The sequence below is a fragment of the Embiotoca jacksoni genome, unplaced genomic scaffold (assembly GCF_022577435.1).
Source record: "Embiotoca jacksoni isolate LCO1_2020_lvr unplaced genomic scaffold, fEmbJac1.0.p SCAF_9, whole genome shotgun sequence".
Lineage (NCBI taxonomy): Eukaryota > Metazoa > Chordata > Actinopteri > Embiotocidae > Embiotoca > Embiotoca jacksoni.
Window position 1 is genome coordinate 5,359,216 of NW_027185447.1, and position 21,556 is coordinate 5,380,771.

Here is a 21,556-nt window from a genome sequence, read left to right on the forward strand (position 1 = left end):
GGATTAGACTATTGATCCCAGTTAATGAGTCTCTGCTGCCCCTCTGCGGTCATTCTCCTCTATTAAAACCCCCCCGCCCCCCTCTAACTGAACCACAGTGGTATCGTCCACTCGTGAATTTAACATGGAGGCTCTCGTGTGGTGAAATCATGATTGTAAAATGTTGAATCGGGTCCAGAGGAGGCGATACAATCATTGATAAAGTTATGTGGATGAACTCATGAAGTACAGCACCTTCCCGTGCAGCTGCTGCTCAGAGGACAACCGTTCATAACGTCAGTGCGCGATGCTGCAAGAGTTTACGGTCGTCCGTGTGGACCGCGCACTGACCGACAGTGCGGGTTGGTGGTTTAACGCGAGCGGTGCGTTTCTCTCTCTCTCTCTTTTGTTTATTTGTTTGTGTGCAGCAGCAGACCGACACGGATGGAGCCCAGACTGATCACCGGGGTGTACGCGGAGGTGAGCGGCCTCCCCGCGCCTTTTTCAGCCCATGTGAGTGAGGAGCAGCACCGAGAGGTCCGGATATACACGGTGACAGCAGGTGACCCCCGAGTTTCTGCACACGTGACACACGCACCTGTGCAGTTGGCTATCTGCTCATTTATTTGTGAACGCACGGAACTGAACAGTGGGCTGCTTAAAAAGTAAGAAAAACACACTGGAAAAAAACAACCTGAAACCGCAAAGTATTCACCAGAAAATATTCATGTTGAACTGACCCTCTGCCACAAATGGAAAAAAAGACTCTTCATTATATTCTTTTTTTTTTAGTAATTAGATGGTTGACAGTAGAAACGGAGAACTAAATGACATGGACCAAAGGTCACTAAAACTTTTCCAAGTCAAATACACCATATAAATTAGCCACAAAATAGTTTCCATATCAGCATTATGAAAACAGGGTATAGCGAAAGGGATAGGCAAGACATATCATTCAAAGCAGACTAAAGTCTTATTAAAGATCCCCAGAGTCTGCAGAGTTCAAGACACCACACAGGATGAAAAGTTTTAAGGGTAAACGGTGAACAATTGTGTTTTTCTTTTGAGCTTTAAAGTCCTGGGCCGCCACTACAGGAAAGACCACGGGGTCTTTGAGAGAACCTTATTTGCTCAAGAGATCTCAGTTTGGATTCATGATGCCAGAAGAGGATCTGAGTGAAAATAGTTTTGAAAATAATCTGTTATCAAATTAGGATATTTAACAGTTGAATGTCCACACCTGATGACAGTCTGGCCTGTAGTTGTCCAGACATCTTGCTCTCTCTCCTCTCTTAAGTGTGAATCATCAGGTAAGTGATGCAGAAAATAAAAAACAAAAAGCTCCTCACTTAATTGAATTTGAACCAGTCAGACTGAGACATTCAACTCACTCTGACACTGAAGATTGAATTTCCAGGATGTGTTGGGATTTCGCGACAAGCTGCTGGTCAGAGACTCTCTGCCCCTGATAGCGGTGATCTCGTCTTCAGGGTTTTAAAAGCTTGACAGTGTAAACCCATCTGTTTCCTCAGAGAGAAAAATATTCAACCCCAATCTTATTGGATCATTTTAAACTGGATTGTGCGTTCAAGGAGGGACACTATCTTTATAACGCCATGAGTTACTACTGCATGAAGTATAGAGGCTGGTTAGATAAACAGGGTCTCAGAGTTGGAGGATTTTATGACAGTCTGTCTGTTTTTAGGGCCTTATTGATAATGAGTTTTGAGTCTGAAACTATTTTGATATTCGAGGAGCAGTCTGACATTGATATATTCAGACTTTTTTTTTTTTAACATATGCACGCAAAATTGAATAAAACATTCAATTGTACGTGCATATTTTTTTTTTTAAATGTCTTTGGATAAGTGAAACTTATTAAAGAGTTATGATAAATATTATAAATTTAGCAGGGAGTCTTGAGTTTAGGAGTTAGGGTGACCCTGTTGGTAGGTGTAACGCATGTTTTAGCCTCCCTGAACTGGCTTGCAGTATGTTTTAGAATTGATTTTAAGATCTTACTCTTAATTTTTAAGGCTCTCCATGGCCTATATATATATATATATATATATATATATATATCTAACCTCATTGCTGCATACCTGCCAGTTCATAGCCTGAGATTCTCAGACAAAGAACTTTTATCTGTTCCAGAGGTGCAGCTAAAAACTAAAGATGACAGAGCATTTCTGATCAGAGCCTCTAAGTTATGGAACGAGCTGTCTGAGGAAATCAGGTCAGCAGAGTTAGTGACATCTATTAAATCCCTTCTTAAAACATACCAGAGAGCCTTTCCTCATTTCAGTGGATTTTATTGATTTAATTTTATTCCTTTAATCCCTCATTGTATTGCTACTTCTCATATTTTATGTTATTTCACACTGTGATCGTTTTTCTTGTGTTATGGTTATCCCACACGGCCATTGCTTTACTTTATATGATCATTGTCTCTCTGGATTTTATAGCTTGTTTGATTTCTATGGTTTGATTTGATTTTCTGTCAATCACTTTGTAATGTAACTTTAGAAATATGCTATATAAATGGACATTATTATTATTATTATTATTATTATTATTATTATTTTAAAAGGTGTGATTGGTTGATCAAAAAAAATGCACTCTTTATGATAATGGGCACAGAATTGACAGTGTCATCCAGTGAACATGAAATGAACTGTGTCCCAATATGAGGCTGTGAAAGCGCTGCAACAGTTTGCGTGATCAGTCTTCTGATGGAAAGCTGCGACAGACTCAAATCGTCTCTACTGCGCTGTTGCGTTTTTCCAGTTGCCAAAAATTGGAGTGCTGTGATCACTTTCATTTCTGGCTTTTTATCATGAGAGGGAGATCTGAGCGTTTCTCTAATGAGATCAACCACGAACATCATCCCTGCACCATCTAATCTGTTTAAAGAATATTTCTCCCCCCTCTTTGTGTTTCTGGCATTTTCTCCTCTGCTTGAGAAATCCTTCAGCCTCTTAAAAGTTCTCCTCCCTGCTCATAACAGTTTTTCACCTTAGGTGCTCTCTGAAGCACGAAGATAACTTTGATCTTTTCCAGGATCTACTTTTAACTTTGAGGGGAAATTCTTTGAAAACATCATAATTATAAGATTTTCTTGTATTTTCATGACCAGGAGCGACTCTTTGTACCAGGAAGCTTTATGAATACGGCCCCTGTTTTTGTAAAAATGTTTGGTTACCCGAGTAACCCTGGATCTCTGAGCTGCTGCTTTCTTTAGTTATGTGATGAAGGCGGTTCTAATCAAAGATCGCAGTGGCAGTAAATGGAATATTATGTTTAGAAAAGTAAACTAGAAGTTGTTTATTTATTATGAGGACTTAACTGCAGCGCTGTTTCTTTATGCATGCTTCCCTACTCGTACGTCCCTGTGCTGTATTCATGATTAACCATTATTATGTCCAATTTCAGTGCTAAGATCCCCAATAGATACACATAATGTAGAAGATATGTTCTTCTTGGACTTCTGTGTGTCCATAATGAATACATCTTCATAGTATTGATCTTCTCTTTATTAAAGCCAACTTGAAAACTGTTCTCTGTGCCACAACCAGAGTGGAGTCAGTGCGACCTGGTCCGGGGGTCCAGACTTCGTTACTCACAGCAGTGGACTCTGATCGCAGACAGCAACAACCACAAGAACATCAGGAACGTCCTCCCACCAGGACGATGTATACCTGTGTCCGGAGAGTGAGTTCTACCAAAGTTCAACAAGACTGATCTATTTTTTGTCGGAAAACATGAGATAAAAGGCAAAACAATGTACTGGCCCTTTTGGGGTTGAAGACCAACTTGACAGCAGCTGAAAAAGATCTCTGCTGTCCTCAAATGCTTTTACCCCTCACTTTGCTGCAGTGATGTAAGGGTTACTCCGGGGTATCTTTGTTTTACACTGCAAAACCATCATAGATGGGTGCATTAGGGCAGACTTCAGACTACACTGAACCACACGGTGTGCTCAGCGGTGAAACACTTCTTTTCAGCCTGCTTTTCCTCATTTTGAACTCGTGTTTACTTCTGTGCTCTCCAGGTTATTGAGTGAACGCTCTCCCATTCGAAACCTGAGGGCCGTTGTCAGGGAGACATTCGGCCACCAGCTCCTAGAAGTAAGAAAAAAGGACAGTTACATCCCCTGTAAGATCAGTGTTGGGTCATTTGGACAGATTGTTGTTCTGTGGTTGTTGCTCTTCAGATATGGGATAGCCACGGTCTCAGAAAATGCCTCGCCCTCACTGCCCTCAACAAACATGGTCGAGTGTACGACGACGGTGAGACGGATGCAGATTTTTCACATGATTTATCCAAAAAAAGGAAAATTTGATGTATTACAACCCAAAAACAGCTGAGCATCATTGACCCAGTCTCATTAATATATAATTTCAGTGTTTTCCACTATTATGAAGCATGCACTGTTTGGGCTTTTGCACTGTCATATTATTTTGTGTTCTTGTACTTAAATAACGTGTGTGTGTGTGTGTGTGTGTGTGTGTGTGTGTGTGTGTAGCTCAGTTTGGAAGCCTGTCGTGGTCGGAGTGTGAGAACAAACTGCTGTACATAGCTGAGAGAAGAAAGAACCCAGAAGATGGAGAAACTACATACAGTAGGGTAATACACACACACACACACACACATTCATGTTGAGTCCTTGTCTCTACAGAAAGGCAGAAAGGTGTGTCCACGTCTCTTATTCTTCCTGTGTGTGTTATTGTGTCCCATCAGGGCCGGGGTGTGTTCTATGAGGACTGGGGCGAGGGTCTGACCAGTAAGAGCGTCCCTGTGATTTGCATGGTGGATTTGCAGAGCGGCGCGGTCACTGTGTTGCAGGGTGTCCCGCTTGACGTCTCACCTGGACAGGTGAGGAAAGAGAACCTGGCACCTCCTTCATCTGACCCTCCAGGGTCATTTTGGATTGTAGTGTGTGAAGGTTAAGTGGGAATTCATTACTTTTAGTCCAAAATGAGTGCTGATTGTTTGAATTGATTGATCTCTAAATATTCTACACAAATCAGATGTCCTCCTGGGTTTTTATACTCAGTAGTTCGATATTTTTTGTGGATTTAACATAGTGTGTGTGTGTGTGTGTGTGTGTGTGTGTGTGTGTGTGTGTGTGTGTGTGTGTGTGTGTGTGTGTGTGTGTGTGTGTGTTTACCTCCAGGCTCTGTGGGGTCCCGGCGGTCGGTCTGTGTTTTTTGCCGGGTGGTACCACGAGCCCTTCAGACTGGGACTGAAGTTCTGCTCCAACCGCAGGTTATAGAGCTGCTTCATTTTCCGACTCGGCCTGAGATGACATGAACAGCAGCAGCAGCTCAAGCACTGAAACAGACACAGTTTGAGTTACACTGAGTTGAAACTAAAGAGCAATAAAGAAAAGATTTCCAGAAACAATGGCGACTAACTCTGAAAAGCAAAAATGATGTTGAACCGTGACAATATTTTCAGACATCAAGACGAAATCCTGTAGCTTTCAGGACTTTCTTGTAAATATATGGTTTGGACAGACAGTTTAAATACCCAGGAGCAAATTACTGCCCTCACTTCCTGTTTCTGTCGTTCTAAACTCTGTCTCAGGTCAGCCTTGTTCAAGCTGGACCTGGATGGACACTGTGGTGAGAATATTACTTCTATCTCCGTTAGTTTATCAAACTCCCAGCCTCTCTGCTCCTCTGATTCCTGTACGTCCTCCTTCCAAACCAGAGTGTCTGTCGAGGAACAACATCTCGGTGTCCTGTCCCAGGCTTTCTCCGGACGGGTCCACGCTCATCTACCTGCAGGGTGCAGTGTTTGGTCCTCACAACCAGTGCCTCAGTCTGCAGCAGGTACTGAACGCGTGTGTGTTTGTGCATGTGTATACGTGTTCTTTCTGCTAACAGCTGACTGTTAATTCTCCACAGTTGGACCTGAAGACCAAGAAGACATCCACACTGCTGGACGTTGTCAGCAGACCGCATACCGGTAGGTTGCAGGTTTTAGATTGTGTTGCTGGGTCTGTCCACCACTTTGGTCCAGACTCTGGTTTTTAACTGGTCGAGACTCAGGACCAACATTTTCCCTTAGTCATTTAAGTTGTAATCCAAGCTTCTCAAAAAAATGTAGTGCTCTTGTGCACATTGCCTTCATGCACTGTTAAAAACAAAAGTGCAACAAGAGCTAAAAACACATAAAATTATAAAGCTGACTTATCTTGAATTACAGGCTTATATGCTTTTCAAAAAAGTTAATTCTGGCGATGCTCATTCAGTCTCAATAATCTAAACCAAACTGGATGAAACACGACATAAAAAGTCAGACTTATCTCATCCTAAACCTGTTTATAAATCTGTGAGTCACTGCTAAGAACAACCATGATGCTTTTAGGTCGCGACACCATTTGAGAACCACTGGTTTAAATTAAATACATGTATACTCGAGATATAGACAGGAACAAGCTAATTATTTATGCCTTCATCAGCAACTTCTAATTTCCCGTTAAGCTTGTTAATGAATATATTTTTGTTGGAGCTTTCAGACATGTTAACTTAAGTCTAAATGAAGCTGGCAGTTCTTGAAAGAAGTCAAATTAGTAGAAGCAACAGGCTTTTATTGGCGTTGAGAAATGAGCTAATAGGAAGAATGAGAGAGAGTTTAGTGAAAAGTTAAAATTCTCTCTACGTCTGTGTTTCAGGTGAGTTTGCAGGTGTGTATGAAGCTCTGCCGGCCTGCTGCTGGTCTGCAGACAGTCAGAGTGTGGTGTTCAGCAGCGCCCGCAGGAACTGGAAGGTAACACACACACACACACACACACACACACACACACACACACACTGATCACAAGTTTCATTTTTTCTTTTACAGTGTGCTATTTATGCCATCATGAACACACACTCACTCCTCCATTCCTCACTCACTCCCGTCTCGTGTCTCTCAGGATCTGTTTGTGGTCAACAGAAGATCAAAGAAAGTCACCTCCCTCTCTGATAGTAAGAGTCCATCCTCTCCTCCTCCTCCTCCTCCTCAATCTCCACTCGCTCCTCTGTCCTCATCTCCATCTCTTGTTTTCCCTCCTCCTCCCTCCCCTCTCTTTCCTCTGCTTCCTCCTCCTTTCCCTTGTTGGTCTTCCTGTCCTCCCCCGTCTCCTCCTCCTTTGTCTGTCCCTCCCTCTCCCCCTCCTCTGTCTCCTCTTTTTCCGCCTCCCCCTTATCCTTTTCCTCCAATTCCAGTTCCTCCACTGCCTGCTGAGTCTCATTCTGCTCTTCCTCCACCTCCTCCTCTTCCTCCTGGTCTTCCTCCTGGTCTTCCTCCTGGTCTTCCTCCTGGTCTTCCTCCTCTCCCTCCTTCTCCTCCTCCCCCATCGCCTCATCTTCATCAGGAACAGAAGGGAGAACTGGAAGGTATGACAAGACCAGCAGATTTTAAATCAATGACGCCAACATCTTATTGGGAAATTTCAAAATAAAAGTGAAATAAGAGTTGCAAAAACACAGAAGCACAGAGGAGAACAGATAAATACAATCTGTAGATATAAATAGATAACAGTTACTGTGTATGCCCTGCCTGTAATGTCCAAATCACATTATCATCCCTCATGAACATCTGTGCAATTTAGCAAGGGCATAACATTTAAAAATCATTTTAAACTAGACCTTTATGTCTGTTGTGTCTCTACCATGTTCTGTCTTTTTGTCATCACTTCTTCTTCACTCTCTTCATCGTCTTTGTCCCTCTGATTCGCTGCCTTTCCTCCTGTAGATCTCTCTGTTCCTCCTCAAGTCTACGGCAGCTGGAAGCTGCTGACAGTCCAGAGAGACCTGATGGTCGCCTGCTGCTCCAGCCCGAACACACCTCCCACTCTGGTCAGACACCACACACACACACACACACACACACACACACACACACACACAGACACACAGACACACACAGAGGCCTGAGGCCACCAAGCACTTTGTTTGATACACTTTGATGGGTTTGATTAAAAATGAATGTCCCTGTTTTTTTGACCACTTGTTTGTTTGTGTTTTGGATGTTCATGCAGAGAGTCGGATTCCTCCCGTCGTCAGGTGAACCTGTAACCTGGCAAACTCTGCAGCATCCCATCATGAGCTTTAACTTCCGCTGGACAGTCTTAGATGTTATACCTTCACCAGAGGAGGACAACACAAACTACTGTGAGCTTTTACTCACTTCTTTAAGATACAACTTCTGAGGTTAGGCTCTGTTCCTCATACTTTCTCTCTCTTTGTTGTCTCATGAAGCTGGTTTAGACTTTGGGGCTTTTCTGGTTAAACCGTCTCATCCCCAACGTGAAACCAGGGTACCTCTGGTCGTCCTCATCCATGGTCTGTGATCACTTAGATTATTTTTTTTTTCTCTTGGAACATATTCAAATGTTTTATATTGTATGCGTTATGGTTTTGTTTGCCGTCGTAGGTGGCCCTCACTCCCAGTCCCCTGCAGAGTGGAACTGCACCACAGCTGGACTGGTTAAACTGGGCTTCGCTGTGCTCATGGGTGAGACGTGTTTGTCTTGTTTGTTAGATTTGGACACAATGCACACAGACATTGACACAGTTAAAGAATTAGTATGACATTTTGCGTGTCACACTGGTTATTGTTACACGAGAAGATTAAAACTATTGCAAACTGTTTCCTTGGTCTGGACATCCTACTCCTACTACAGTTGCAGCTGTATAACAGTGGATAAATTGTGGATAAATGAGATAAAACGTGTCCCAACATCTGCAAAGTGACTTGTTTCATATTTGATCCATTCAGTCTGATAACATTTTGAAAGTCAAGAAAAACTGCACATGCATTTTATTCCCATTTGTCAAGGGCTTGAATGTAACAGAGGTTCATGAACATGTAAAAGTCTGGCATCATAGTTTTAAGTGCTCCTGTTGATTTGACTCAGTTAAACTGAATATGGGGTCCATGATCCTCCTGTTAAAGCCTTAAGACTGCAAAGTTGATTGTTTTTAGTCAGTTACTATTACAGCAGCTAGCTGGTTATGTTTTAGTTATTTAAATGATTATAAAACAACAATATAAATGAGAAACTAATCGGCTATCTTCATCAAAGGAGTGATAACATCCTCAATCTCCTGATTCTTGTCAATCTCATAAATTTTATCTATGATTTTAGAGATCATAATATTTAGTTTAAATCTGATTCCTTGTTAAATAATCTTACTATTACTGCAACCCTCCTCATTCCTTATGCTTTTAGAAGTTATTTGAAGTTGGATAAGTTAAATATATGTTGAACTTAATAAATTTTTTACATTTTGGTGTTTCATATTTATTTGCCATTTAACTTTATTTTGAAGTATCTTGAGGGAAGTGCAGAGACGGGATAATGTTGCAACAAGCAGAGAATCAGAGATGAATTCAAGAGTAGATGAGAAGGTCACAACCTCCACAGCCGCTGCTGAGCCTCGGTTAAATATTCTGCTACAGCTGCAGGCAGGGCGGACAGTAAATGGACACAGCATGCACAGATGTGTCGCAGCGAGGGCTCATCACCTTTGTTAGGAGAATGTATTTCATTCACCCCTGTAACAAAAAAAACATGTTTAAACCAATCTGAACATTTTAGGGTTATTAGGTCCTCTTCATATCTATTTTGATTAAACTGTCTTCCCTCTGTTCCCATTTCTGTGTCTCTATCCAGTGAACTACCGGGGATCGACGGGGTTCGGCCAGGACAGCATTCTGTCCCTGATTGGTCAGATCGGCAGCCAGGATGTAAAAGATGTCCAGGTACTAGCTCTTCATTGTTATGATTTATGCATGAAGTGAAGTTGGAAACAAGTCTCAGTACAAAAACAGTCTTGAAAATAGTGCTGCATGGCTGACTAGCCATTGTGTGAGGATAATTATTGGTCCTGAATTCTGACAGATTGCCCACGGGTAGATTTATCAGCAGCTTAGCATCACCCTGGAAATGTAAGAAAATGATTTGATCTGATTTACCGTGTTTACCCAGAGAGCCGTGCTCACTGCTCTGCAGACTGATATGACCCTCAACCCCAAACGCTTGGCTGTGATTGGTGGCTCTCACGGCGGCTTCCTGTGCTGTCATCTGCTTGGTCAGTACCCAGACTTCTACAGAGCATGTGCAGCCAGGAACCCTGTCATTAATGCTGCTACGTTATTGGGAACCAGTGATATCGTGGATTGGTGAGACAACCAGATACACAACAACTCATCCACACATGTTGCACACAAGATTTTGCTCCGCTGTAGCACCTCCAGTCATCTTCACAGTGTGAATATTTTTCTCTCTTCCTGCCCCCAGGCGTTACACCAGTGCTGGGTTTCAGTACTCGTACGACCAGATTCCCACAGCTGAAGCTCTGACTGCCATGTTACAGAAGTCACCCATCAGACATGCTGCACAGGTCAGACACAAACACACTTTAAATGGCATCGCATAATCACAATGTACAAATAACAAACACGTTATCAGACCAGAAGATGATCAGAAGCAGGTTTAAGAGCTCACAATGCTCATTTTTAAATAAACTTAAAAAAGAAGTTTTTAAAAGTCTTTAGTCTTTTAAAAATGAAGTCTGTCGCGTGGATGGTGCAAAAAAAAAAAAAAAATGTACATGGAAAATCCAGTCATTAAATTTTCACAGGTCAACTTGTTGATGACAAGTTCTCAATTAATTGGGGCATTAAAGAGGCGTTCCTTTCTTAAACAAATTTTTTTAAATTGGTATATTTGTTTGTGTACATACACCAGTTTTGGCCTCATCAAAATCTGCAAGAAGTCAGGTGACACCAGCCGTCTATTGACACATGTTTTAAATATTGTGTGATGGTGGGCAGATCAAGGCTCCAGTGCTGTTGATGCTGGGAGGCAGAGACAGGCGAGTGTCTCCTCAACAGGGGCTGGAGCTTTACAAGGCACTGAAGAGCAGAGGCTCACCTGTCAGGTACAACATAGCATAAGAAACAACCATACCAGACCTGCCGCAGAGGTTTTAACTCAACTCAGACATTCCTGTTGTTTTGTCCGCTCCCAGTATGTAATCAAAAATAAATCTTTATTATATCAATAAGCTTAATTTTAGTTGCTGTGTTTGTCTTCCCAGGTTGTTGTGGTTTCCAGAAGACGGACATTCACTGTCCAGAGTGGACACACAGGTTGACTGCTTCTTAAACACAGCGCTGTGGCTGCACCAGCACCTCTGAACACACACACACAACACACACACACACACACAGCTGTTCTGTTGCTGCTGAACGCTCTGAAAAGAGGATAAATTGGTTTACAATCATAATAAAAATCACATTATATATATCAAAGTGTTCCTAATTTTTTTAAAACATAAAAATCAAAGCATTTAATAAAGAACATTTGATAAAGCAGTGATAATGTATGGATTTAGTCACTTTTGGTCATCATTTAAATCAGTGACAAGAACTCCCACTCTAACATTTATTTATGTATATTAACTGGTAATTTTAATATCACTTATTTCCACATCTTAATCCGTCTGCCAGAATCCCAGTTTAATTTCACGGCTGTTGAGTCAAAGTTACTTCTGTAGCATTATAATATATGTCTACAAATACAGGCAGCCTTGGACAGTAAATGTAATTTGCCCAATGTCCAGCAGATGGGAGTCTCGGCCTCTCGAACTGCTTATTTAGGAGCATATTGCCAGTACATTAAAACCTTTTATTATTGCAGCTTAATGATATGTGTGTATATCTGGCTCTTTTAGATCTATTTAACCAAATAATGCGTACATGGGTGCATTAGGCCAAATGCATATTAGCTGCCAATTCAAATGAGGAGCTCTGTTTCATACAGTTGGGTTTACAACTGCTTTCGAGTTATCAAAAGAACAAAGAAAAGGAGGAAGAAGAATTAAAGAAAATCAAGAAGAACCAGAAGTTTACGTTTTCCTTGACATTCGAGGCTCTGTAACCACACAGACCCACTGTGGAGCTGTAAACCACCTGAAATCTAATCTGGAGCTGCTAAATGAGGCTCTTGACCACTTTCCTCGCGGGGCTGCCTGAACAAATAGTCGGGTGTAACGCTGACCTTTAAGTCAAGTCAAGAGATATAAACAAGATCCAAGGAAGCAGAATATTTGTATTTGTTGTTATGGTGATCGACTCTGGAGAAAACCATCCCTATCTGTCTGGTGAAAAGGTGTAAACAGACACTTGTTTACTTTGTCTTTGCTCCATTTGGCACAGGGCGGATCTTTCCCTACTTCTGGATTTCTTTAAACATGAACTTCCCACAAATACTGGAGTCAACGTTCTAATTCTACTCCGCAAACCAACCTCCAGTGAGCTCCATAAAGCTTTATTTTCACAAACACCCTGACCAGGATAAGATGTGCATTGAGACGTCGGCTGAGGAACACAGATCCCCAGTTTGTCAGCACTTTGGTGCCCTTGTTGAAACTTGATAGCGGCCTTGAACGGTCCCGCCACTTTTATTTCCCAGACAATACAAGATGGCAAGTTGATACTGGCGACAAATGAAACTCACAGATGCAGAGTCAATAAGATAAGTGCCCGAGATGAGACACCGAGGGGGTTGACATCTTCCAGAAGTCTCACCCGGTTTTCCCAGACACAGTGGCAGTGTTAATTGTCGTCTCCACCAACACTCTGCTCTGTGGCCTTGACTGCAGCTGGCGCGTGATGATGTCACTGTGATGTGGGTGTTTGGTGAGGTCACCAAATTGGGGGATGGCTAGAGATTGGGTTGATGAGGAAGTGACAGATAAAGGAAAGAGGAGAGAGACAGGCGGCCGGGTGTTCGAGACAATGGACGTGCCAGACAGAGGGAGAAGTTCACGGCGCCCCTCGGTGGTATTCTGCTGTGTGGGCCGGGCCACAGACATGAAGCATTGTTGAGCGCTGGAGACATGGAAAAGGACTCATGCTCACGCTGGGTGTATGTAGGAGGTACACAGACAAAGGGAGGAAAGAAAGGGCCCTTTTTTTGTTGGTTTGTTCTGGTGCTTCCCCTCTCCAGCCAGCTGCAGAGTAAAACGGGGAAAAGTAGAACACAGTACGGCACAGGACGAAGGAATAGAGCCCAATAGAATAAAGCCACATCAGGCTTAAGTGTCGGCGTCATGAGTGAAAGCTTTATCCTCTTGGGAGCATGAACAAGCATGGACATTTTGGCCAGACGGTGGAGCCAGAGGGGAGCTCGCAGAACAGGCAGCAACAAAATGTATTCTTGCACACTTACACACTCCGCACTCGTCTGAATGTACGAGGGTGGATCAGAAAGCTCTGAGACTGCTCCTGTTGCGGGTGAACGCTGCGCAGCACGGAGACGTGCACAGAGAATCTGTATTTTGTACGCGGTCTTGCAAGAGGAAATGGGCCTAAAGATCACTTTCACTGGTTGACTACTGTGCTGTCCAGGTTTTGCGATACAATGAGCTTCAACATTTTTCTTTAAACCGTGAAGTATGTTAGGCTGGAACGGGTTGACAATGAATTTGGATGGGCTTTGGGGCTGTATGATGTATTTTTCTGGCTGTGATGGTTTGTCAATTTCCTGGTTAACAAATGTTAAAAATTGATTTACAAGGTGAACAAATCAGATCTGCAACTTCAACGTTTTAACATCTGCATCCCTTCTTTCTGTGTCACGGCGACTTCTCCTCTTCTCATCCGAGCCGTTGAGCCATGACCTTCACCTGTGGACGCTGGCTGTGGGCCCAGACGAGTGTGTGGTTTTGGTGGATAGGCGGTAAAGACTTGTTTTACAGTCTGACTTCACATGATTCAATAAAATGTGGCCCTTAGCTTCTCATTCCTTATGTTTATGCTTCGTCTGAACTCTCTTCCTGGCCTCGGTCCCTATTATTTTCTTTGTCTCCTTGTCTTTATCACGAAACAGTGTGCACACAGTGTTCCTTCACAAGCCTATGAAAACAGGGTTTAACTGGGGGGAAGCAGAAGTTTACCACGTCCCCTTTGATTCACTGACTATTAAAAGTTGTTTGAAGAGGGAGGGCCCCTCTCAGGAAAGGAGCGACCTTCTATTATGTCAGTGCTTTGTCACCTTTACATTTTTTTTTGTCATCCTTCTCTTTATTTCTCTCCATTCCAGTCTTTTTGTGGTGAATCTTTGTCTCCTGTGAGTTTGGATAAAAGCAGATGAATCACAACTGAATGAGTTTGTCTCTGGGATTCATTTATTTGACAAAGCAGCTGATTGGGACTGTGGTGGCTTTGGGTTTGTAACGATGAGCAATTGTCCATGTCGTCAGAGAGGTGTGGTGTTCTGGTGGTTGAGGGGGCGGCACTGGTGTTGGAAGAGGGGGGACAAGGGGGCTTTTTTGGCAGATGCAGGAGTTGCAACTAAGCAAAAATAATGACATACCCAGACTGTGATAGGTATACATGTCATGTTCCCACCTTGTATACTTTTGGTTTTGAGTGTTTAAAAGCCTCCCAAACTGACGCGAAGGCTACATGGACAACTGGGGACACCATGGAGGTCATAAATTTGATCCTCTTTTAAACTTTATTGAGCCCTTTTGATCTGGAAGTAGAGAACAGTGAATGCATTTCTTACCATAATTTAGTCAGGTAGGCTGAAATAAAAAAATTTAAAAAAAAGGTTTACGTGAAAATCCTTATGTATTACGTCATTTGAAGGTGGATGCCCCCCCCCCTCACACACACACACACACACACACACACACACACACACACACACACACACACTTACACACTTCAAAACTCATTCTGGTACCACTGGGGTGTTGTAAAGGCTGCGGGGCCTTGTTTGTGTTTGCTTTTAAATCGCTGCTCACAAAGTGTTGATGTCTATTGTTTTGGCAAAATCTTTTTCGAGAAGTGGAAAAACTTGTTTTCTTGACTCCAGGATGGTGATCTCTATGTTGCTAAGAAATAAGAATAAATACGACTTTATTTATCACAGAGTGGGGAAATTTAGTTATCACAACAGGATCGAATCATTTCACTTCAATCTAATTTTATTTATATATCACCAAATCACAACAGAACTTATCTGAAGGCACTTAACATAGTAACACAGTATGAAAATAAAATTTTAAGAGCTCAGAGAAGACCAACATAACTTCAGATGGAGAGTTTCTGAAGGTAGTTTGTCCTTAAATGTATCTTTAAATCTTGAACCTTCATAAACAGCTCATGATGATGATGATCAATATATTTTTCAATTACATGACCAGTGCAGAATGCAGTGTGATTATCTGTATTTGTAATGTTAAAGCCCGTACTGTATCCACTGTACTATCTAAGTCCACAGTATCCAGCAGATCCTGGGAATATTCCCTCCCAGCTCTTCTTTAGGTTTGGGAGCCGCCTGAACTCCATCACACACAACCCTCTTTCAAGTCTCCTCCAACGGTTTGGCTCACCTCCATCTTTCTTTTGTCACGTTTATCTATCGCCTTATTCCCATGCTGCGTCCTATAAGCTGCTGTTGAACCAGTGCCATGCAGAATAAGAGCAGGGTGGGCGGGTGGAGGGGCTTTTAGCTCTTATCCAGAGAACGACTTATACCAAAGAAGGACAAGACAGCTGCAAACCTCCTTGCTGGTGATGTTGTTGCTGCTGCTGTTTGTTATTATAGTTACCATGATGATGCAAGTGTGAATGACCTGTTGGTTAGAGAATCTGAGATGATTGAAGATAGAAATGTGTTCATATCTGAAACATTCTTATACCCGAATTTGCTGATGCTGGCCGGGATAGTTCCTGATGGTATGATGGAAGTCATTAACAATAGTCCAAAGAGGTATTGATAGAATTAAAGTGACACTCCACTAATATTGCACATAAGGATTGGTGTACTATCCTGTCGTTCTGGAGGGAACTGCACAAACGGGGGTGGGGGTGGAGGGTTGAAGGATGAGTGTTAACTGGGCAGATTTTGATTATAAACACTACTGCATGTTTCTATGTAAACGATTCACTGCTTTGGAGAAAGATTAGAAACAAAAAGTCAAGATATTTTGGCTTCTGCTGCATCAATGATCAAGGACGATTCTTTTTTTAAATCAGTTTTTTACAAATCCTCCGACTTAAGTAGGCAGAATACCAATAGAAATCACTGGATGATCCCTTTTTAGGGCCTATTTTTGAATTTTAGTTGCCGAAGACACAACAAAGTAGGGTATAAAGTGATGTAACGAAGGGTAGTGATACTTCATGTTTTTGGGTACCACAGCTCAGCAGACATCAGAGCGCTGTTGCCATTGACTTGTAAGATAATGCTTCAACTTTTTCATTTTGCTGGCAACTCACCGTAGCAACCACAGCAAGGTGAACTACAGGCCTGCTGAGTTCACCAGCAGAGAACAGGTGAGAAGGTAGTATTGGAGCAACTTAAGCAGGTAAACCTTTAAAAAAAAAAAAACCTTACAAAAGGAGTTAGAAAAACTTAGTGTATCGGTGGTGTCATGTTAAAAACTATTTCCTCTATTGAAATCCACCACTTGCTATAACTAGCCAGGCAGATAGCACCTGTTAGGACAGTAGGTGGACAGGAGCTGCTCCTTTCCTTCTCTTCCATATGTAGATATTACACAACCTTATTGATATTTGACTGAGGGAATTTGAGATGCAGTAACACAACTTAAATCAAAGTGTCAGAGGCTGATATGACTTTCACCTGGCCATTCTTAAAAGTAATATTTTCTTCTTGACATGATAATCACCCCTCAGTATTATTACGATACACGAATTTGAAGCTGTCTGTTTACTGTCACTCATTTGTCATTTAAAGCTTCTCTATCCAGCTTGTAGCTCCTCTGAAAACAATTAAGACTGCAGTTTATTCACTTCAACCACCCCCTCAGCTCATTTATGCTCCCAAAATCTTCAGCCATGATTTTGTTATCAGTCAGAAACTTAGACATGACAGACTCAGGAATGACAAGCATTCAGAATAACAGCTGGGAGTGTTTTTCATTGTTCCTGGAGTTACTGTGTCAACTCAAGTATCAAACAAGACACTTAAAGTGACTGGTTTATTTACCTAATTACTTGTATGTGCACACAAGGAATGTAATCAGCTCAGTGAAGTTTGCATTATGCAATCAAATCAACTCACCGTCAACCAAACAGATTCTTTACGTCTGTAAATCCTGTATAGACGTGTTCTCTGTCAACTGTTTTTTTTTTAAATTTCTTGTCATGTTTGTAATAAAGTTGTTTCCTCAGCCTCATCACTCAAACATGCATTAACTATTAAACTCAGTTCACCTCAAACTCATCAGACATGACCTCGCTAAGTTCAATTATCATAACACCTGTAATTGCAGAAAAATAACTCTTTACTTTTAAGTACTCCCATTAGTTGAAAGTAAAATGAACTCCCTGAACCTAACGTCAGAAACTCACTTTCTCCGAACAGTTTAAACACTTAGAAATATTCTTGTTCTGTCTTACCTCTCTGTCACTGTAGTGTTCATAACATTCCTCCATGTTATGATCTTTTTCCCCCCATCTCTTCAAACTAGAAAGTTATGTACTTTATGTACTTAACTTAGACTGTGAGCAGAGAAAACATGGCCCTATTTGGCCAACTGTTAAAAGGTAATAAACCTCTCCCCAATCACTCATTAAATCCTTTAATGCAGACATGCAGGTCAACCTTTACTTTACTGATTATTTTCTTTTCATATGTCAGAGAGTTAAAGGTATTTTCTAAAAGCTACTGGTGATAGTACAAATGAAAGTATGTGAAAATGAAATGCTGTAAAACCACTCATAAATATCACCTAATAAAATAGGCTTCTTTTGAGAGAGCAGGCTTTCAAAGGGGATTTAAAAGCAGTCTAATGTACCAGGTTATATAACAGATCACAACAAATTGAAGTGTTTTTTTTTAACACTACATCAACTCTGCATTAATTCCAACCAATAGCATATAAGCTAAAGATGAATAAGCCAAATAAATGTAATATCACATCCACATTCATTGTCTTAATGTGACCCTAGCTCAGCTCAGCTTGCATCGTTTATTGTTTGGTTGTTGATCTTTTCTCATTTTCAGCTGGTCTGTGGACACACAAATTCCTAAAATAGTTCTATTATCTATGACTTTAAAATTCTGTTTTGAATAGTTAAAAGTAAATACATTCAGTGAAAATAATTAGTGTTTATTTCTTTTTTTGTCACTTTTATGCTTTGAAAAAAAAGTTGATTAAAATATATTTTGTCATAGTACACATCATGCATTGTGTGGTATTGCAGGAAAACTCTCCATTCATCAACACATCAGGAATGAATATATTAGCCTTCTATATTCATACATAACAAACTGGATTCACAGTACTCCTGTTTTTTTTGTGCAGTTCATTTAAAATCTTCAAAGTAGTCCAGGCTCCTGCTCTGTGTGTGACCAGGTACTTAAATCTCTGCTGTTTTTTTTTCAACATCAATCATTTCAGGTATTTTCTCTGTGTTCTTCCAGCAGCAGGTATTGGCCTCACCCTCACCTCTCACCTAATGTACATGTGTGAAACATGCCGGCTGTCTACATGAAAGCATACATCTTCCACAGGTCTCTTCACACCTCTTATATGACATAAGACAATTTTGCTCTTTGTGAGATATCGGAGAGCTGATATACCATAAATATGACTCTCGAGTGCAGATATATCGATGTATCTTAAACAGAGACCGAGTTTGGAGATGAGTCCTTGATTCTTGACTGCTGAGAGTCTTTCAAATCTGTCAAAGTCTGGGTCAAAAAATAAGGCATTTCACCTTCTCTGTTAGAGTGAAACAGTATGTTTTACTACCAAATATCTGGAAGCAGACTGGTGTTGCATTTTTGGACAGCCTTTTACTTTGCACACTTTACATAAAATTAAATACAGTCTGCAGCCTTAGTGATGAAGGTTTTAAAATAGTGAATATTAAAATCCTCATTAAGCACTATTTGGGGGTATTTTGGTTGTTTGTGCATGTTTTTCTTGAAAAAGTATTTATTTGTTCATTTCAGCATTTCTTGTGTTTGTGTCAGCATGTGTGCGTGTCTGCCTACATGTATGCGAGTGTATACATGAGTGTGTGTTTGTATTAATAATCTATGCACTGGAGCATGTTGTAATATGTGTGATGCATAATTCATTGATAAGAGATGGGATGTTCTTTCATTAGTCGAATGGGATGCCGGTGTGGACGCCACCTGTCATTACACTGCTCAGTGATTCAGACCGTGTGTGTGTGTGTGTGTGTGTGTGTGTGTGTGTGTGTGTGTGTGTGTGTGTGTGTGTGTGTGTGTGTGTGTGTGTTCCATAGTGAGTCCACTGATGTGTGTAATTTTAGCCATAAATGGCTAGAAATTCCATAGTTTTTATTAGATCGGTTTTCCTTTGAGATTGTAGCAGCATTTGTGCAGTGGGGCATGACCAGCTCCAAACAATGAAGAAAAAAACCAAAACTTTTTCAAATTCACAATGTTTATAATGAATGTGAAAATATTTATTTTACTATATATTATTACCATAATTGTAAATCTAAATGGTGTACCCTATGATACAGTATGCTTGTCTGGAGAATGATAGAGCTCAGTGGGGAGAGAGTGAGCAAGTTATACAACATGGCTGCCATCCTATGAACAGATTTTTCAGCAGGGCTATAACCTGAAGTAGATCCTTGAAGAATATCTGTACGGAAATCAGCCATATTGATAGATTCTACACAATGAGATTTCATTGATGTTTCTTTTTCAATTAATTTCCCGTTGTTAAGGAAAACCTAATTGACTGACTCCCCCCTATCAATTGTACCAAGACATTTTTATGATATTTTGGACGACATACTATAGTATGACGATTTTATGACATTTGGGATGACACACGATAGTAGATTTTTTTGGTGAAATTTTCAGCGACATACTATAGTATGAAATATTTATGAAATTTTGGGAGACATAATATACTATAATGTTTTTATGACATTTTGGATGACGCGCACTAATATGACATTTTATGACATTTTGGACAACATACTATACTATGATTTTTTTCTTTTTATATTTTGGACCACAGGCTAAGTATGTCACCTGAAATATGAAGAAAAAGTCATACTATAGCATGATATTCATATTATTTATATTATTATTGTTTATTTCACACATTTCGGAAGACATATTCAAGTATGACTTTTTCGTGACTTTTTCCACTACTTACTATACTATGCCGTTTTCATGAATTTTTTTTATGACATACCACAGTATGATATTCTTATGACATTTTGGACAACATACTATAGTATGAAATTTTTATGATATTTTGAATGACTTTGAACCAAAGGACAACACGCCCCGCCCATCAATAGCTGAAACAGACAACCCCAAAAACATGGCTTTTTGAGGCCTAATATCTAAATAATGACAGACTTATTTTTAGATTGACCACCTAAAAACTACGTATTAAGAAGTGACTTAAGCGAAAGCCACCTCTATGACTCGTGAAAAAAGCTTATTGACTTTATATTTCATGAAAAAAGTTGAATGGGAATCTAATAAGCCAGATCCTTTCTGGAGCCAACCCCTAGTGGTCCTTGGTGGTTTTGCAGTATAAGACACTTCCGCATTGGCCTTTCCTTTCAGACCTGGAAGCTACGTCAAGTTTTATATGCAGTCAATAGTTGACATTCCCACATTATTATGTAAGGGACTTCTAACTTAATAATCACAGTAAATATATAGTCATAACAGCTGTTAAGTTTATAATAATTTCCATGCATACAAACTAGAGCCTGACTGATACTTCCACATGACATGATGTTACAATTAACAAGAAATGGCTGAACAGAAAGGCCAAAGATGTGTCTGAGATACAGAGTTGATGGTTACATAGTTTTCTCCTCTGTATAATGCGTCTATTGTTTCGTCTGGCTAGTGATGAACCTGCCGTTGGCTGCATAGGTCGATTATACTTTATCCATCAGGAGTGCTTGCCAAATGCTTCAGCCCCTTATGAGGTGCAGAGAGAGAGACGAGTGTATGTATATCTGTTTGCTCTCTTGTGCATTTTCATATGGGTACCTTCATTTTGGCTGACGGGTCTTAGACAGGGTGGGTTTCAGACAGTGATACTATGTGAGGATATTGTGTGTGTGTGTGTTTGTGTGTGTCTTTCATAAATGCAGGATTACCCTGTTGCCCTATCCCTTTATACACAAACAGGCGCTGAATCCTACTTAATGAAACACACAATCATGCACACACACACATCATATTCTGTGTCAACAGCCTGTGTTTTTTTGATCTGCCTGGTTTGACCTTTTATTAAAAATACATAGTCATGCATTGAATATAATCTAAAATACTGAAACACTGCATGTCAACCCTGTGCAGTGAACAGTATGTTTGTGTCATCCCTCTTCACGTCCACTATGTTAACATTCAGCAGGCGGCGTGCGTGCAGCGGCATGAGTTTTTATGTATTGACCGCTTTTTTAAAGAAATGCATATAATGCATGTGGATGTTGCATAAATGTCCCACCTCATGTTTATTCATCAGCTGCTCAAACTTCACTGCAGTGTTCCGCTAACTCTGCACTTTGA

At 40.8% G+C, this 21,556-nt stretch overlaps 1 protein-coding gene across 5 annotated transcripts; it reads left to right on the forward strand.

Moving 5' to 3' along the window:
* Positions 1 to 110: 110 nt before the first annotated feature.
* Positions 111 to 11,489, forward strand: LOC138193105 (acylamino-acid-releasing enzyme). Of its 5 annotated transcripts, none has more exons than XM_069140914.1 (23): positions 111 to 275; positions 408 to 541; positions 3,555 to 3,690; positions 4,031 to 4,106; positions 4,193 to 4,268; positions 4,505 to 4,605; positions 4,720 to 4,854; positions 5,156 to 5,247; positions 5,569 to 5,606; positions 5,695 to 5,816; positions 5,892 to 5,952; positions 6,662 to 6,756; positions 6,905 to 6,956; positions 7,197 to 7,367; positions 7,726 to 7,829; positions 8,012 to 8,144; positions 8,232 to 8,315; positions 8,407 to 8,487; positions 9,650 to 9,738; positions 9,965 to 10,158; positions 10,277 to 10,379; positions 10,813 to 10,919; positions 11,079 to 11,489. In XM_069140914.1, the coding sequence occupies exons 2-23, from the start codon at positions 424 to 426 to the stop codon at positions 11,176 to 11,178; spliced, it is 2,268 nt and encodes a 755-aa protein (XP_068997015.1). In that variant the 5' UTR covers positions 111 to 275; positions 408 to 423; the 3' UTR covers positions 11,179 to 11,489. The 5 variants fall into 5 exon arrangements, with proteins under 5 accessions (XP_068997015.1, XP_068997016.1, XP_068997017.1 ...); XM_069140915.1 differs by having other exon boundaries at positions 411 to 541; XM_069140916.1 differs by lacking the exon at positions 408 to 541 and having other exon boundaries at positions 111 to 362.
* The last annotated feature ends 10,067 nt before the right edge of the window (positions 11,490 to 21,556 follow it).

What these genes read in the sequence shown, in the direction of transcription:
- LOC138193105 (XM_069140914.1), top strand. Translation starts at nt 424, where the DNA reads ATGGAGCCCAGACTGATCACCGGGGTGTACGCGGAGGTGAGCGGCCTC. An exon ending in GCGCCCGCAGGAACTGGAAG is followed by an intron (nt 6,757 to 6,904) that starts GTAACACACACA and finishes CGTGTCTCTCAG; the next exon opens with GATCTGTTTGTGGTCAACAG. An exon ending in ACAGAAGGGAGAACTGGAAG is followed by an intron (nt 7,368 to 7,725) that starts GTATGACAAGAC and finishes TTCCTCCTGTAG; the next exon opens with ATCTCTCTGTTCCTCCTCAA.